Source organism: Barbus barbus (assembly GCF_936440315.1).
Source record: "Barbus barbus genome assembly, chromosome: 1".
Lineage (NCBI taxonomy): Eukaryota > Metazoa > Chordata > Actinopteri > Cypriniformes > Cyprinidae > Barbus > Barbus barbus.
The window spans coordinates 14,904,816-14,923,797 of NC_136729.1; the positions used below are offsets into that span (position 1 = coordinate 14,904,816).

An 18,982-nucleotide genomic window follows, 5' to 3' on the forward strand; every position below is an offset into this window, starting at 1 on the left:
ACAATATAAATGGCTGCCGATATGTTAGTGATCTAAATATGGGTTTGGCTGCAGGGGGGATTCGTCATGGACGCCTCCTAGAGTCTACAGAATAAAGCGAGACGCTATTTGTCAGCAGCAGCAGAGCAGGAAGCAGAGCAGACTGCTGCACACGAACCGCCAAAGAGAGATGACTTCCTAAACAGAGATTCCGCTAGCGGACAAGAGGAAGACATTCACATCTTACAAGACGGAGCTCGTGAAGTGGGAAATGGAGAAACCGCAGCATTCGTCGGATTCAGAGAGTCCGGTGCTGCCGCCTGTCCCGCGTAAACCGCGGAACCTCGGAGGAGGAATATCTGCACCTCGACAAGACAGCGTGGATTCATTAGACAGGTACAAGACTCGAGTTTATGCTCAAATGTACAATTACATATGTATGTTTCATAAATAAAGCACTCTACGGTGTGCAAACGCGCGAAACGTTTACCCTGATATAAACTGTATATTATAATTTCTTCGTGCTCAGATAACACTATTATCAAAACTATTTCTTATTAAATGATTTCTGTCCGGTATAACCTATCGGCACGCATCCTTTCATCATCATTAAGGTAACTTAGTAACATTAGCCTGTAACATGTATTACCAAGAAGGGATACAGTAACTGAAACAAGACATAAAAGCATTTTTAAAGCCAGGATGCAATGTTGTTGCATTTTTCACCAATGAAAGATCAGACTGTGACATATTTCTCTGACCTCATATTCAAGATTCAAGATTTTTTTTATTTGTCACATACACAATTATATAGAGTATAACCAGCAGTGAAATGTAGGGCCATCTCTCATAAACGCTTGTAATTTCACATTATATCAGCTAATGGCAGATGCATTGACTGAAGCACTTGCTTGAGTGTGTGTTTTTTGTTTGTTTTCTCACACAGTCCTACTGGATCTCATGTGGAGTGGTGTAAACAGCTGATAGCAGCCACTATCTCCAGCCATATCTCTGGTGGTGTCCCTCCAGAAGCCGTTACCCGTGAATGCAAGGTTAGAGAATGTTTAATCAGACCTGTATTGTATAAAATAAGTATACAATAAGGGAAAAGGGAAAGGGAAGTGGTGTGTGGCCAAGTATGGTGACCCATACTCGGAATTTGTGCTCTGCATTTAACCCATCCACGTGTACACACAGTAGTGAACACACACCCGGAGCAGTGGGCAGCCAATGCTGCGGTGCCCCAGGGAGCAGTTGGGGGTTCGGTGCCTTGCTCAAGGGTCTCACCTCAGTCGTGGTATTATTGAGGGCGGAGAGACCTGCCGGACCCGAGACTCAAACCCACGACCTTTGAGGTTACAAGTCCAACTCTCTATCCATTAGGCCACGACTGCCCCAATAATGTACAGCCAGTTGGTCGTTACCACAAAATAAACCCATGAATGGGTCCTGACTGTACATGATCCCAACTTATAACTCTGCTGCTTACCAAATAAATTAACATATGGAAGTGAAATATTGATTTGAGTTGAAATAGGTTGTTTATTTAAATTATCGTATGTTATATTTAAGCTTAGAAACACGGTATTCAAAATGAATGTGGCCAAGTGTAAATGTTTTGCCTCCGAGTGAGCCATTTTGATATTGTTTTAATCAACAGGTTGGGAAGAACACAGATTTCAGGGTAAGGGTGATGGAAGTTGGGTGTTTGTCAGTTTGCTTTAAAAGGGCCAATGCTTTGAGCTGTAAATTAGAAATGGTTCATAAATGCTACAAATATATAGCCACTGTTTGTGCACACTTAGTCTGTTTTACATTTGTGTGCGTTTTTGTTATGTGTTTGTCTTCTGTTCATAAGATATTCTTTATGCTTTATCAAGGTGTTAAAGGATGAATCTCATGAAGAAATGTCATATTGTCATATTTTATCACATCTTCAAAATGGAAAAAGGGGAAGCTGTATAAAAGGGAAGTATTCTGCATAAAAATGAAGCCTGTTTTTAAGATACAATTGTTGCTGTCTGCTGTATTTTGAGACAAGTTCTTAATCTGTTTTTACAGAAATTAAATGTAAGATTAATATACATTTTTAACCTTATTATATGCACAAATTGTCTGCTCACAGAAATCTCCAGTTCATTGGTCTGGGATATTCTGTAAAGCTTGTCTGAGATAGTAACAGTTACCCAGGGGCCGGAGCTTATCAAAGGGTCATATAATACAGTAAAGAAAATCATCCTGATTTTCTGAACAGAAAAATCTTTTAAAGTAAAATACCTTTTTTACTGTCTCATCTTACTGTCAATTTTAGTCAGTTCATTCAATGCATTCTTGGTGAATAAAAGTATGAATTTATTTTATTTGTTTTTACAGTTTTGAACAACTTACCTTTAAATAGTATATAATTAATAATAATCATACAATATAAAGTGTAATATATGATAATATTATATAAAGTAATGAGAATTAGATTTTTTACATTATAGTGGGTAGTAGAAAATATTAATGGTCCTAAAAATAGCCTTTTTTTTCTTTCTGATTATGGGGTAAAATATGACTTGTAAATGTCTTAACATTTTGCCTGAGATTCAATCTAATGTGTGTCAAGTCTGCGTGCCTTTGTGCATACATGTTCATGAAGGTGTGTGTGTGTGTGTTTGTAACTTGTTTTTGTCTGATGTCTATGTGTGATCTCCAGGTATCCAGGAGGCCAAACTTGAGGGTAAGGCTGAAGATCCAGAATCTGAGATCTGTATCGAAACATATCAGCAGCATCAAAAATGCACATTTGAATTATTTCGTTTCCATTAGCTCAGATCTTCTAGTGAAGTAGTGATGGCTCTCTTCCTTCTTAAATCACACTTCCTGTCTGTGTGAGGATATGACCTATCAACCCTAAAGAACAACTATTATCTTTGCTGCATTGTCTCTCTTTCTCTTTCCAAAACAGACACTAAAATCACAGGGACTTTTTAACAAACTTTTTTTCTTTCTGTCACAATCTGTATTTCTTCTGCGTCTGGTGCTCAGTCTCAGGACTCTGGTGAAGATGGCTGTCAGTTTGATTGTGACTATGAACTGCCATCTCACACTACGGCAAGTTTCTCTCGCTTCAACACTACCTGCTTACTCTAACCTTCCTCTGACTCTCCTCTGCTTTCGCCTCCTCAATTATTTTACTTCTGTCAAGCTCTTTGTCTAGCCCTTACATCAGCCCAGACTTTATGATAGCAGCTATATTATTATGAGAAAATGCTATATTATTATCAGATAAATGACGCCTTGGTGAGCGAAAGAGACTTCTTTCAAAACCATTTAAAAACCTTTCCGACCCAAAACTTTTCAACGGTAGTGTATGAACAAGATATTAGCAGAATAAAATAACTGCTTTGTGAATTTTGAGAGGTTTTGTCTTTTCACCCTGTAGCAGGTTTTCAAGGATGTACGAAGACAGGCGCCCATGGATGAAGTCCCACTGGTCCCTGGAGAGACAATCAAAACCACTGGTATGTCAGATCATTCGTGGTCATTCGTTTGCTGTTTCTGCTTGTTTGGTGTCGGGTAAGATTTGTTATCTTCTGTCTCTGCAGTTAAAGATGTGATGTATATCTGTCCTTTCACTGGAGCTGTGACCGGCACACTCACGGTCACAGACTACAAACTCTACTTTGTCAGTCTAGAACGGGTATGGAGAAAAAATTAGTTTTTTATTCTCTTTTTCTGTCAAAATCAGTATAGTGTCTTGATATTGTGTGATATGCCCAAATAATGATATCTTATTCCGTCCATCTCTGCAGGACGCTCCTTTCATATTAGATGTGAACCTGGGTGCCATCAGCAGGTTGGAGACTATCAGTGTACAGACTCTCGGAGAGAATACTAGTGGCATGGAGATCGTCTGTAAGGTTAGATTCACCACCATCCACCCACATGCTGTCTGTTCCACCTGTAGTAAACATCCACCCACAACAAAAGAGCTCAGTGTCAGTGTTTGGACAGAGTCTGTCTATAGGGTTAATTATTGTCTTAGCTGATTCATGGACAATGCATCTCTGTTTGTCTGGAAATAATCATAATCAGCTCGACTGGTTCATCTTGTTTATTGATTTCCATTCAGTATTCAGTATTAGGCCTGTATGGTTACAAATGTTTTTGGTACAATAAATTAATACACTTCTCAGGTCACTTTATTTTAAGGTCCAATTCTCGTCATTAACAAACCATTAACTATGACTTTTGTCTCAATAAACTCCTAATTTGCTGTTGGTGAAGCCACCAATTAAAATGTAAAGATTTTATGCTGCACACTTTAAATATTTCACATACTTCCAGCATTTAGTTGATTCCGATAAGCGCTCATCGTCACAGTAGTAAACACAATGGCTTTCATCTTCCATGAGGGGATTTGGCATCACGGCATCTTTGCTAAAGTGGAACATTAAAGAACGCAACGCACACATCTACTGAAAATCCTGTATAATTCAACCAATCCGCTGATGACTTCGAAACTCCTGAAGTGTTTCCAATTTTGTGTACCCTATGAATTGGACGTTCAGCCAACGGTCCGTGGATGTGATGTCTGATGTTGACACTATGGTCATGCAGAATATGTGCTTTATAAGCACCAATAAACAGCTAATATGTTAATAATATGCATGCTAATAAGCAACTAGTAACTAATAGTGAGAATTGGTCCATATACTAAAGTGTTACCTAAAGAACATTATAAATTAAAAAATCTTTGTGTTTTTATTGGTTGACTATGTGTTTGAAATTAGTGTCTGAATTATAACATTTTAATCTTATCAAAAGGGAAATAGATCTGATCCAATTTGGTTTGATTTCAGCCTCAAAAACTGCACTTTGTCCATACCAATGATTTGTGATTTGTCTCAATAGGATATGAGGAGTCAGAGGTTTGCTTATAAAAAGGAAGAACAGAGTAACCTGGAGATTTTGGAGGTGTTGACCAAGTATGCCTTCCCCCTGTCCAATGAGCTGGTATGTCATGGCTCCGGTCAGAGCAGTGATTGCCCACTGGATCTGAGTGCAGTTTGGTTCATGTCTCCACAATCCATTTGTTCCTTTTTCTTTTCCAGTCCTTATTCGCCTTCCAATACAAAGAGCAGTTTCCAGAGGATGGATGGAAGGTTTATGATCCAGTGGCAGAATATAAAAGAATGGTGAGATGTGCACTTCACTGAAAAAGAATAGACTTGTTGGACTGAAAACACGAATTAAGAATAATTTGGCTTTATTCAGACTTTATATTGTTCTCTCTTCTCTTTTTTTCTGTCTCCACACTGTCTCCAGGGTTTGCCAAACGAGAGCTGGACCATCAATAAGATCAACAGTAATTATGAAGTATGTGACACTTACCCTGCTCTGCTCGTCACCCCAACCAGTATTAAGGAGGATGAGATCAAACGAGTGGCCTCGTTCAGAGTAAAACATCGCATACCAGTAAGTGAGCGTGTGTGTCTGTTCAACCTTACTTTACAAATCAGCTTTTTTTCCAGTGTTTTTTTCCCCATTTTACACATTCAACTGCATACTCCTCGGAGAAAGTGAATACAGACACGCTACCATTCAAAAGGGGTTTTGAAGAAATTAATACTTCAAGAAATTTAAAGTAAATTTTGTAAAAAATAAATGCTGTTCTTTTGAACTTTGTATTCATTAAAGAGTCCTAAAACAATTGTATCACAGTTTCCACAAAAATATTTGCAACACTGATAATAAAAAAAATCTTTCTTGAGCACCAAATCAGCATATAAAAATGATTTCTAAAGGATGATGTGACACTGAGGACTGGAGTAATAGCTGTTGAAAGTTCAGCTTGCAATCACAGGAACTAATTGTTTTAAAATTTCTAATAATGGAAAACATGTTATTTTAAATTGTAGTGATTTCATAATATCGCTGTATTTTTGATCATGTAAATGCAGCCTTGGTGTATGCAATAGATGTCCTTTAAAAAAACATTTGAAAAATTTTACTGACCTCAAACTTTTGGATGTTAGTGATGCTGTTTCTGCATAGGCTCTATGATGACATTTGGGGCATTTTTCATCACTTTTGGTGGCATTCTTGCCCAGGTGCTGGTTAATTTTAAATGCTGTTCATGCTAAAACAACAACAAAATGAAAATATAAATCAAGTAAACAATACTGGATGTTTCTCAGATATATTAAAATTGGGGGGGGAAAATCTAAAAACTACTGAAATAATTGACATGTGAGCATTCAAAAGCAGTCTGGACTCCTGTGCCTCATTTTCTCTTTCAGGTCCTCTCATGGATCCACCCAGAAACTCAGGCCACTATAGTTCGCTGTAGTCAGCCCATGGTGGGCCCAACAGACCGCCGGTGTAAGGAGGATGAGCATTACCTCCAGACCATCATGGATGCCAATGCACAGTCACATAAACTCACCATATTTGATGCTCGACAGAGCATTGTGGCTGATAATCATAAGGTAATATAATAGTGATTTCCTTGATGTGATGTTTTTTGAGTTCAGTTCATCAATGTTGCTGTACTTGCAAATAGCATGCTGCTAAGTATTTTTAGTGGAAATATAGGAAAAAGATTTGTATGTTACTTTCTCACACTTAATGCACACACCCTCATTATGTTTTCCGCAAATGTAGTTTTGAATTATTGAGTAGCCGTCTGTGCTAATGTACATCTGAAGATCCTGTCAGGAGACAAAAATGGAAGCCAAGAATCTTCTCTAACTATGTTCTGCTGTTTCATGCCTCAGGCTAAGGATGGAGGTTATGAGAATTTTCATTTCTATCCTAACATGGACCTGAATTTCCTGGAGATCCCAAACATTCATGTTATGAGAGAGTCTCTGCGTAAGCTGAAGGAAGTGGTCTACCCTACCATCGATGATCCACACTGGCATTCAGCTATAGATGCCACACACTGGCTGCAGTACGTTCGGGTAAACACCAACTTGATCTTTATTTCTACAAAATGAATTCATAATAGATATTTTTGTTCTCCTACTCACCTTTATAAACATATTTTTGAAACCTCTACACGAGTATATGATTTAGCCGTATACAGAGTGGCTGCCAAAAGGAAACATCAAACCAAGTGGCATTAGCGAAGAAACGATGCAAGACCTTTTCCAAGAACTTTTGTGAGCATTTTTACCAACTTGTCCCAAGGAACAGGATATAGTGGATGTATGAAGTCATTTCCCCTTAAGTCTGAATCAGAAAGTAAAGACAGGTGCACACTTTTATGATAACCATGCTATGTCACACTGGAGGATCTCAGCTGTCACTAATGCCAGACTAAAATGGACATAAGCCAGAACAATCCATGACACATTCTGTGATGGTGAGCCGCATTCACACATGGAATTTAATTGGTGGCAAGCAAACAAAAGCACTCTCTAGATTTAATTTTGATCATGGCTTGCCTTGAATAGAAAAAATGGAGAGAATGTGTTTTTCTGCATCAATAAGCTCATCAGGTTCAAGTTGATCTTTATAGTCATTCGTCGATTGTCAGTGAATGTCAAACTAGCAATCGAAGACTGCAGATTTTGGCCTAGAATCAGAGGAATGTTTAGGATTTGTGAGATTTGTCTCAGACGGCGAATCAAAGCATACAGTGTAAACCCGGCTTAAGACAATTAGACACTTTTAAAGGAGTCCACTCTCTCTTTCTAGCTTTTGCTTGCTGGTGCGGTGCGGGTTGCAGATAAGGTTGAGTCGAGTAAGAGCTCTGTGGTGGTGCACTGCAGTGACGGTTGGGACCGCACAGCTCAGCTCACCTCTCTGGCCATGCTGATGCTGGATTCATACTACAGGACTCTCAGGGGCTTCCAGGTGCTGCTGGAGAAGGAATGGATCAGCTTCGGACACAAGTTTGCTGCGGTGAGGAACACTGACTATGAAAGAGGACCTATATATGTGGGGTAGAAAACTGAATTCAGCTAATCAGCTGGGCATGTTATCAGTGTTGGAAATTGTTTTGCTACTAGTGCTGTCAAACGATTAATTGCGATTAATCGCATCCAAAATAAAAGTTGTTGTTGTTGACATAATATATGCGTGTGTACTGTGTATAATTATGATTGTATAAATCCACACACATACAGTATATATTTAGAAAATATTTACATGTATATAATTATATTCATATAATTTCTATTGTATATAAATATATTTAATATATAAACCTAACATATTTTTCTGAAATATATACATGCATGTGTGTGTAGTTATATAATTTTTTGGATGCGATTAATCGTGATGAATCGTTTGACAGCACTATTTGCTACTCAATATTTTTCTGCAAAACATTTTTTTTCAGGATTCTTTGAATAAAGTTTAAAAGGACAGCATTTATTTGAAATAGAAATATTTTGTAAAATTATAAGTGTATTTATTGTCATTTGAATGTCCTTGCTGAATGGAAGTATTCATTTCTTTTAAAAATCTCTTTCTGTCATAGCGTGTTGGTCACGGAGATGAAAACCATGCAAACTCTGAGCGCTCGCCTCTATTTGTGCAGTTCATTGACTGTGTTTGGCAAATGATGAGACAGGTGAGCTGCACCTTTTTTGCTTTCTAAGCACTAACATTTTCATTTATAGTAAAATGTTTGTGTTTGAGCCATACCTAAGAATTGCCATGAAATGGATGCTGGTGTTTTGGAACTCACTGTGAATGTCTTTATAATGTGTTTGCAGTTTCCCACTGCCTTTGAGTTTAATGAGCTCTTCCTCATCACTATCCTGGATCACCTCTACAGCTGTCTGTTTGGTACATTCCTTTACAACAACGAACAGGAGCGAGTGGAAAAGGCATGTACCACAGTGCCAACACTGGAAGGGGGAATAGAAGTTTTGATGACTAGACTTGACATTTTCAAATTTTTCCTTCTGTTTTCAGGAAGTGAACAGTAAAACGGTGTCTTTGTGGTCCTACATCAATAGCCAGCCAGAGGACTTCACCAACCCCTTTTATGTAGACTATGAAAACCATGTTCTGTACCCTCTGGCCAGTCTCAGACATTTGGAGCTCTGGGTTGGATACTATGTACGCTGGAACCCCCGCATGAGACCACAGGTGCAAAATGTTCTCAACACATTAGCTTAAGCAATGCATGTGATTGCTAGTTTACTAAAACTAGAGCTTTTATAACTGACACCAGCTCTTTTTGACTTTTGATCAGATGCCTGTGCACCAGAACCTGAAGGAGTTGTTGTATCTGCCTGCAGAGCTACAGAGGAAAGTGGAAGAGTTACAGAAAGAAGTATCTTCGTCACACTCTATCTCCTCTTCATCAAAGCATGCATATTCTCCTTCAAATGGCGGTACTCCTCTACACACCTCTGTGTAAAGTACATGCAACACTCACATTAGGGAATTCATCATTAACAGAATGTGTACAAGGAATCTATAGGTTACAGTAAACATAGTAATGTGAAGTCTAAATCTATTGGTCATTTCTCACTGGATAGTGCTTTGGGCAGGATGTATAGAGGCCCAGCACATACACATGGGAAAACCTGCATGAACACCCAAAAAGAGGACAGTCTCCCACACAATTCAGGTTCATTTCAGTTGTGTGGAACAGCTCTTATAGACCGATAACCAGGAAAGTGGTTGATCACGATTGAGTTTATGAAAAATAGGCCAGTATTTTCAATTGACTTGTAATTTTTGACTTAAGTTTTAATAATTTATTTGTATGTAGTCAATGTAATATGAGCATCCTTTTCTATTTCAAAGCATTTCTGTGCTTTTTCTGTAGTTTTTGTGTAATAGTTTTTCTTTACTCCCTCCGCATTGCCTGCCTTTGTGCCAATACCAGACCAACCTTTTAACTTTTCACTCATAAAAAACGTACATGAACATCTTATTCCTCTACCTTTCAGCTTGTGTTCATATTGTGTCTTGTGTTCAAGTTTTAAGTTTTAAAATGACTTTATTAGATTTTAAATTATTGCTATTGCTTTTGTGATACTGCCATTTTGAAACCACATGCTGTATTTGTTTTCCTTTTTCTGTAGCACTTGTTAGTATGAAACTACTACTGTACTTTCTTGTACAACTGAAATTTATATTTACACAAGGTAAGTAGGGACCATCTAATATATCAACTCATGATTAAGCAAGTGCAAATAATTTGTTTTACTCTGTGAATCACTCCCATATTTAAGCCATTCCTATTTAATTGGAATCCTGGGTGTTTTGACACATAATGTTTAAAAATATATATGTAATAATTATAATGCACCTTAAAAATAATATATTGTGTATTTGTTTTTTGTTTTCTTTATTGAGTGTATTTTTGTATTTGTGCAACCCTGGTTAGTCTTTATAAATTTTTTACTTCTGTTTAAAAAAATTGACTCCAGAGACTTGCAACCTGACTCACAGAAAAATAAACAGGAAGGAATCAAAGACAAGATAAATTGTTTATTATTGGGTTCCTTTATGCTGATCTTTTACCACCAAGTGAGATACAGAGGGAAATTTGAGTATATTTGAATATTAAAATGTCTAGAAGAGGATTGCCAGTTGATATCGGTGTAATTAATTGTGTTTTCATCACAGTCTGTATTTGAGTGAGCAGGCACTGATATAAACTGTGATTTTTATGCTGAAAGTCAATATTTCTGAGGTTCATATCAAAGCCAAATTTTGGTTCAGATAAACGTGACAGATAAAGCTACAGCATTACAGTCTGATCTGTGGCAGTTCCATGATGCAAGAACTAAACTGGCAGTGCAAATCAAGACACTTCAGAAACGTATGTCCCAATAACAAAATTTTCAAATAAATAAATCAACCCAGTACACAGGAAAAACCTTTAATATCTACAGCTAGAATCCAAAACATGCATATCTGTACAGTTCAGCACATACACCCTTGTTTTGACAAAATTGCAACTATACTGGCCAAACGACACCAGAGAGCCCAGATATCCTTACAAATGCAACATCCACCATATGAACTACTAGTACCCAGAAATGTAGATGGTCAATTGAAGTAATTAGGGAGGTTTTAACAGTCACATAATGCGTCCAAGAAACAAATCTGGAAGCAGTTCAACACAAACAGGTGATAATGTTGTCAAAATTGTTCAAGACACTTGTGAATTTCCACATTTGCCTTAACCGAGACTGTTGTACCTTTCACTCGGTTGTTTCAAATTCATTCCACTGGATCACTAGACTCGCACCAAAGTCAAAGAACATGCAAAAAGGCAAAACCATCACATTTCATCTTTGGTGTTCTTCATTTCTAACAAGTGTAGCACCAAAAAAGCTAAATTGTTCTGGTAGCCAAAGCAGTAAAAAGAGTTACATTCAGCTAACATTCTCTTTGTTGATTTTCACCCTAGATACTCTACCAAAGCCTTGGTAGGACGCGCCTTTAAAGGAAAGTACCAGGCAACATTCTGCGCCGATATGTCTCTGACATCATTACCATTCGCAAGATTTGTAAATCTGATTTGTCTTGGGCGTGTGAGTAAACAATATTTCAGATGTGTTTAAACTGCAATAGTGTTAAGGTGAGGTCACATTTACCGTTGTTTGGCATTTTTTTTGCAGTGTAATTTCAACAAGAATCCATGTAATCAGGAATTTTGCACAAGGGCAAATGATTTTGGCCCGTAGAATTCGCAATGCAAGTTAGTCACTCAAATCAACAAAGCCACGTGGTTTGAAAGTGATTTGTGTGAGCAAACGGCATTTTACGCTGGACATTTATGCCCGCAAAATTTCTGAAAATGTGACCACACCTTTAAACTGGAACAACGTACGTAACCTAGTACGTCTAGTTTGTAGACATTCAAGTGAGGCAGCCCTTCTAACGGTTGTGACTGTTAGTAAGCTAGCGTGTCTTCCCTAATGTTAGCGTGGTAAGGCATTGGGAAGGAAAGCACCATTGGCAAGGGCTTGGGTTGGGGGTAACAAAGGTGCACCTGAATTCACAGTGAAAAACAACAGCTACAGGAAAATCTGGAGCATCTCAAGTGGGGGAGAGGATGGTAAGGACTGAGCCGCTTTTTAATCCGGTTTTGCTAACTTGCCATTTCTAGATGGTGGCCTTCCAAATCAAGAGAAATGAGGGCTCTGGTCAAACCCTTGGCAAATGAAGTGGGGAAAATTAGCAAAACGGGAAAACAGCTGGAGACTCGTTAAGGCAATAGCAAAACTAGTGAGGGTGTGACAGGTCTCTAAAAAGTCTCAAAGCTAAAGCTAAAACATGCTACAAACGATACAAACACTAAGCTAGGGCGGAAAAAACAACTCCCCGTAATCCAAAAAGTGTGGGGGGCACAAACATTTATGTACATTTACTGCTACAAGTGTAAATCGAGATACACTGATACAATGGGTTGAGTACAAACTTGGAAAACGGTATGCGATATACAAGCACATTAACCCCTTAAAACCCCACAAAAGGCAATGGATCAGAATTAGCGATACGAAGAGTTACTAGACTATTGCGCTAACATGAAAACACAACTTCGGTTACTTCCACCCACAAGTTACTTCACGCTAATGTATCTACTCATTCTGATCACGCCGAATCAAACTATTCCTCAAAAGAAGGAATCGCAACCACTGACATCCAACTAACACACACAAAAGCAGTCAACACGGCTTCTTCATCAACACACGTCAACACATCTTCACAGTTAAACCCATTTTAGTCATCGTTTCATTTTTTATAGCAAATTAGAAGAAAGCAGCTGTTGGTTAGTTTTTGACTTCAGTTGTTCGTCTTTTTTTTTTTTTCTCAAAAAGTCACTCTAAGTAAAAAGTTTGCTAAGACACAAAAACCTGCATATATGTGTAACAATCTTTTCACATTGCTCTGTGAAAGCAAGGCAAATATATACAGATCATGTTAAAACATCAACAACAACAAAACCTTCACAAATCCTTCATCTTTTTTCAATTGCAGATTCCACAGCAACTGATCTGTTAAGCCTGTCTTGCTGTGAAAGCGTAAGGAAAACAGTCTTGACCTTTAAAAGCAGATTTCTATGATTATCCAATCAGCTGGTTTTGTAAATCTTGGATTAATCACTTGTATCACTGTTCATTAATATGCATTTGTGCACAATAGGAATGATGGGTTAAACTGACAAACAAAAATACTGTAGTGCAGTGTCTGTAGGACTCTTTTTATGGGCCTCTGTCTCAGCAGATAATTATTAGGTGTTTTCCATTTCATAGCAATATTATTGCAAACAGGCTTACTACATTGTTGCTTGTGAACAGTTAAAAAGAGTTAAAAAAAAAAATCATGTTGATTTAAACAGTCACATTGATAATTTAAAAAAGGGCATTGTGGTGCAAATGCACTGGGAAATACAGTGGCATTCAAATTGGAGAACAACTGTTTAGAACTGCGCCCTCTTTAGTTTGGATGATGCATTTCAGATTACACTGCATTTTCCTCTGTCGGCGGCTCAGCATTGGGAGGCTGGAGAAGAGTTTGTTGAACTGGAGTAGTAAGGAAAATAACGCAATCATTAATCATTCTGTCAAATGTGTATATATATATATATATATATATATATATGACATTTGCCTCATAAATGCAACAAAAATGGGGGCAATACCTTGTGGCTCATGTGCAACTACAGCATCTGGGGCATCTGCTTTCACAATTTCTGCATTCAGACTCTCTATGGAAAGATAAAGCATGTGATAATGAACGCATGGAAAAATGCACACCATGTGGAACAATTAAAAGGAAAATGTATTCGTCTTTACGCTGTATGCTGAAGCAAAACTTCTTCTTCTGGTAGGAGATGTAGCTGCTCACTGCACCAACCAGAGCCATAGCAACGGCGCTCACAATACCAGCAATGGTTCCAGTCTCAGCCATGGTGTCTATGAATGAACACATTGGCCACTATTAAAAGATTTAACTGCACCAAATTAGCAAACGCTATACAGAACTTTCTTCTAATAGCCCTGAAAACTATTTAACGCAATCATACCGTAGTTGCCATCAGTAGAGTCCAAATCACTGCCACCGTTTATGTCGCTGCTTCCGCCACTACTTCCACCTTTTCCTCCTGTAGAAATATGAACATTTCAAATGGCACTCCTACTTTCATTTGACATGTCCCGCAATGTGAGGATCTGTCAGGCAGTTTAAGTTGGTCACCTTTGCCTTTGTCAGGTTTGTAAGAGTTATCATTGCCCACATCCACAAGGTCATCGTCTGAGAATTGACTACCTGAGAATTTAGAAAAGACCATTAGCCTGGGGACAACATGAAAAGTACTCATGCATGGCTCAGTCGTGGGTTTACTAATCCTATTGGCATTCAATCAGAGACCCATAGTGATCTAAACAAAGGTGGAGCTTTTGTGACCCAAAAAGAGGAAAAGCCCAGCACTCAAACACTGCAGGAAACAAAAAGCTGAGCTGCCAACTAGGGCTGGGCCAAAAATTAGTTTAATTTAATTTTGATTTTCAAGATAAATCGAATTTTTTCTGTATTTATTTCTGCAAAAAATTTTATTTACGATACTACTGGTTTTAATTAAAGTAAATCCTATTATTATCAATATTCTCCTGTAGATGGCACCCTCTTGTTTACCTTGCACAAAGATGCAATGAATTCATCTAACACACTTTTAACTTGCAGTTCAACACAACTACTGCAAGCAGCGTGAGCAAACCGATTATCTCTTCTGCTTTACTACAAGCTATAGCGTCAGAGCTTCAAGATGTCATTAAAACAGCTTGTAAACAATGTCACCTAGCATTTACCTTAGGAAAGCAATTTAATGTCCGTAACTTTTTATTTAGCAAGAAACAGCTCTAAAGAGGAGTGTTTTGATAAATACACTGAACAAAATTATAAACGCAACACTTGTTTTTGCCCCCATTTTTCATGAGCTGAACTCAAAGATCTAAGACTTTTTCTATGTACACAAAAGGCCTATTAAAAGGGCTATTAAATCTGTGTTAGTGAGTACTTCTCCTTTGCCGCAATAATCCATCCACCTCACAGGTGTGGCATATCAAGATGCTGATTAGACAGCATGATTATTGCACAGGTGTGCCTTAGGCTGGCCACAATAAAAGGCCACTCTAAAATGTGCAGTTTTACTGTATTGAGGGGGTCCGTATCTGGTGTGACCACCATTTTCCTCACGCAGTGCAACACATCTGATCAGGTTGTTGAATGTGGCCTGTGGAATGTTGGTCCACTCCTCTTCAATGGCTGTGCGAAGTTGCTGGATATTGGCAGGAACTGGAACATGGTGTCGTATACGCCGATCCAGAGCATCCCAAACATGCTCAATGGGTGACATGTCCGGTGAGTATGCTGGCCATGCAAGAACTGGGATGTTTTCAGCTTCCAGGAATTGTGTACATATCCTTGCAGCATGGGGCCGTGCATTATCATGCTGCAACATGAGGTGATGGTCGTGGATTAATGGCACAACAATGGGCCTCAGGATCTCGTCACGCTATCTCTGTGCATTCACAATGCCATCAATAAAATGCACCTGTTGTCCATAACATATGCCTGCCCATACCATAACCCCTCCGCCACCATGGGCCACTCAATCCACAACGTTGACATCAGCAAACCACTCACCCACACGACGCCATACATGTTGTCTGCCAGCTGCCCTGTACAGTGAAAACCGGGATTCATCCGTGAAGAGAACACCTCTCCAAAGTGCCAGACGCCATCGCATGTGAGCATTTGCCCACTCATGTTGGTTACGATGACGAACTGCAGTCAGGATCGAGACCCCGATGAGGACGACGAGCATGCAGATGAGTTTCCCTGAGACAGTTTGTGCAGAAAGTCTTTGGTTATGCAAACCGATTGTTGCAGCAGCTGTCCGGGTGGCTGGTCTCAGACGATCTTGGAGGTGAAGATGCTGGACGTGGAGGTCCTGGGCTGGTGTGGTTACACGTGGTCTACGGTTGTGAGGCCGATTGGATGTACTGCCAAATTCTCTGAAACGCCTTTGGAGACGGCTTATGGTAGAGAAATGAACATTCAATTCACGGGTAACAGCTCTGGTGGCCATTCCTGCAGTCAGCATGCCAATCGCACGCTCCCTCAAAACTTGCAACATCTGTGGCATTGTGCTGTGTGATAAAACTGCACATCTTAGAGTGGCCTTTTATTGTGGCCAGCCTAAGGCACACAGTGTTGGGGGTAACGCATTACAAGTAATGCGAGTTACGTAATAATATTACTTTTTTCAAGTAACTAAAGTAACGCATTACTTTTTAATTTACAAGAAAATATCTGAGTTACTTTTTTCCCATTTATTGACTGACAGTGCGCTTTGTGAACATGCTGTTACTGTGGTTCTAGACTAAATGTCACAAAAAAACAGATTTAGTATTCATCAAAATGAATTAAAACAGTGAAATGCAAACTGAGAATATGACGCAAACCTGCAATAATTTAAATGTTAAACACAAATGTGTCTAATCCCATTTTATTAACCAATGTCTTTGCTACTGACCTTTGATGATCCAGTTCAACCATACTAATAAGCAAAAATGACTTTAGATAAACTAACAATTGTGCTTCATTGTTTTTTTTATTGCTGAAGAATGTTGAACCTTCTTCTCCTGCGTTCTACTTTACAGACATGAATTTACTTTTCCTTCAGCCTGAGGTTTATTCATTACACTTTTTGATGTGAAAGGGCTTTTACATGCTATGATTAGAACTTCTTGTATTAAAAACAATCAAGCCCTGCTCATATTTAAAAAGTAATGCAAAAGTAACGTAACGCATTACTTTCCATAAAAAGTAGCTAAGTAACGTAATTAGTTACTTTTTTAGGGAGTAACGCAATATTGTAATGAATTACTATTAAAAGTAACTTTCCCCAACACTGAAGGCACACCTGTGCAATAATCATGCTGTCTAATCAGCATCTTGATATGCCACACCTGTGAGGTGGATGGATTATCTCGGCAAAGGAGAAGTGCTCACTAACACAGATTTAGACAGATTTGTGAACAATATTTGAGAGAAATAGGCCTTTTGTGTACATAGAAAGATCTTTGAGTTCAGCTCATGAAAAATGGGGGCAAAAACAAAAGTGTTGTTTATAATTTTGTTCAGTGTATATGTTTTATATTAATATACATTAAATTTTACTTAACACGTTTCTGATATTGTAATTATGTAATGGCTTTTTGAATAAATCTGTCACAAAAACATGTTTTCATGATAAAAGCCACCATTTTAATGATGATTACATAACCAATTCAGAAAACAGAGACATCCTTTTTTCAATGTTTTCAAGTTTTTTTCAAACCAAATGAAAAATTATGATTATTTTATGATTATTTATTTCTCGAGTATTGACTATTACCTAAAAATAAATAGCAATTGAATTTAATCTGTTATTAAATATAATAGTGAAGTACAATGTAAAGGGTTCCCAGTATAATTCACAGCATTAGTTCAGAGAGATTTTTTTTCCTTCAAAAAAACTGAAATATACTTATATTTTAAATATTGACAGACACAAATATTGAATTAAATTGAGATTAGAATTGAATGTCTAATCAAAAGCTCGTCATTCAGAATCGATTCATGAAATCTGTATCAATACCCAGCCCTACTGCTGCATACAATAGAGGAAGCAATGAAACTAGCAATCTGATTGATTAAGCCAAAATCCATGCAAAGTCAAGATGCAAGAGATTAGGAGCCATGGTGATCACTAGGTTAATGCTTCAGTTCTAAAAAGCCTTGACCTGAAATCAGACAGCGATTAGATTTTAATAATGGAGAGATCAGTTTCGTTTTGTGGGTACAAAAGGTAATTTTTCCAGCCAAGAAGATAAAGAGAGGAAGAGGGTGGTAGAAGGGGTTTCCCAAGTGGTTACTCTATTTCTTACCACCAATTCCACCTCTGCTATTGGGTTTGCCGTCATCACGGCCCCCTCCTCCAAGGTCTTTATCGGCAGGGACAGGAGATGCCATCAAGCCTGGCTAGCTTGGGTTAATCCATGATTAGCAACATAGTAGCCTAAGTTTCCCAGTGATAGACTATAAGGGTGATATTATTGTGTAAGAGTGACTTTGTGTGATTCTTTTGGTTATGCCCTTGATTACCTTCAAGATTACACAGACTTTTACAGAAAATGGACAAAATGGATAATGATGCACAATATGTGATATTTTGATAGGAAACAGAGGGCCCTTCATCTTTTTTTCTGTACTATTTTTGCACTTTCATATCTCTTTTTGGAGAAACAGTGTCATGAGTGGAGAAGTTTTATTTAAGCTCACCATTTCCTTTTCTCTTCAGAATGTAGAACAAAGTCTGCTGTAATGAAGCAGTTTATATTGGCCTAAACCATTCATCATGAGTTCTTATATTACAACTCAGTTTAACGGACTAGTTTTATCCAGACGTGGATTCTGCTCTGCAGAAGGCAACATTACTCCTGTTAAAGATGTCTGACTGAACCACTAAATTGCAAAAAAAAATTAAAATATGGAGAAAGGTCAAAGTGAGTAAACAGAAAAATACCTACCGCCTTTGCCAGAGTCTTTGCCCTTTCCTCTGATGTCATTGTCGGGGTTCAGGGCGTCTTCAAGATCAAAATCCCCCAAATCTATCAGCCAAAAGAATTACTTACTACATAACAAATTAAATATGCATAGTACTAATTGTTATTTTAATATGGCTAAGTAACAATGAACAACAGATGGTTTGTGTGTAATATGAGATGTGAATGTTTGAAACAAAACAAAGCTTTTAAATGCCAAACATTTTATGCAATGAAGAACCCACACAATCTCACAAGACAAGATGACAATGAAGACAAATGTAAAGAATGTGATCATATTGTGCTGTGATATTGGGGTGTAAGACACGCTGGATAAGTTCATAGAAGGAGATCAGTTGGCATCCACCAGAAAATCTGTGCTTGTGGCCACGACTTATTTTAGCTGCCGCAATTCTATTATAATTTACATCAAATGAGTA

The 18,982-nt window shown here is 38.1% G+C and overlaps 2 protein-coding genes across 8 annotated transcripts in view; one reads left to right on the forward strand and one right to left on the reverse strand.

Moving 5' to 3' along the window:
• Positions 1-10,532, forward strand: LOC306873906 (phosphatidylinositol-3-phosphate phosphatase MTMR1-like). Of its 7 annotated transcripts, XM_079423449.1 has the most exons (18): positions 73-375; positions 926-1,031; positions 1,640-1,663; positions 2,678-2,701; positions 3,010-3,075; positions 3,407-3,485; positions 3,570-3,664; positions 3,777-3,884; positions 4,879-4,980; positions 5,079-5,162; positions 5,293-5,442; positions 6,267-6,455; positions 6,744-6,929; positions 7,669-7,875; positions 8,456-8,548; positions 8,694-8,807; positions 8,896-9,072; positions 9,179-10,532. In XM_079423449.1, exons 1-18 carry the CDS (start codon positions 251-253, stop codon positions 9,344-9,346), a joined length of 2,097 nt encoding a protein of 698 aa, XP_079279575.1. In that variant the 5' UTR covers positions 73-250; the 3' UTR covers positions 9,347-10,532. The 7 variants fall into 7 exon arrangements, with proteins under 7 accessions (XP_079279578.1, XP_079279580.1, XP_079279577.1 ...); XM_079423452.1 differs by lacking the exon at positions 3,010-3,075 and having other exon boundaries at positions 1-375; XM_079423453.1 differs by lacking the exon at positions 3,010-3,075 and having other exon boundaries at positions 8,694-8,811; positions 8,900-9,072.
• Positions 10,411-18,982, reverse strand: part of LOC306873969 (CD99 antigen-like protein 2) — a 22,278-nt gene continuing 13,706 nt past the window's right edge. The window contains exons 5-10 of the mRNA XM_079423592.1: positions 18,524-18,608; positions 14,149-14,216; positions 13,979-14,056; positions 13,749-13,868; positions 13,595-13,660; positions 10,411-13,475 (exon numbers count right to left, since the gene is read on the reverse strand). Of these exons, the coding sequence (XP_079279718.1) occupies positions 13,414-13,475; positions 13,595-13,660; positions 13,749-13,868; positions 13,979-14,056; positions 14,149-14,216; positions 18,524-18,608 (479 nt within the window). The 3' untranslated portion in view covers positions 10,411-13,413. The remainder of the gene's footprint in view (positions 13,476-13,594; positions 13,661-13,748; positions 13,869-13,978; positions 14,057-14,148; positions 14,217-18,523; positions 18,609-18,982) is intronic.

Excerpts from the sequence above, each read along its gene's own strand:
- LOC306873906 (XM_079423449.1), top strand. The coding sequence starts at position 251 with ATGGAGAAACCGCAGCATTCGTCGGATTCAGAGAGTCCGGTGCTGCCG. Across the intron at positions 3,076-3,406 it reads AACTGCCATCTCACACTACG|CAGGTTTTCAAGGATGTACG; the intron begins GCAAGTTTCTCT and ends TTCACCCTGTAG. Across the intron at positions 8,808-8,895 it reads AACAGGAGCGAGTGGAAAAG|GAAGTGAACAGTAAAACGGT; the intron begins GCATGTACCACA and ends TTCTGTTTTCAG.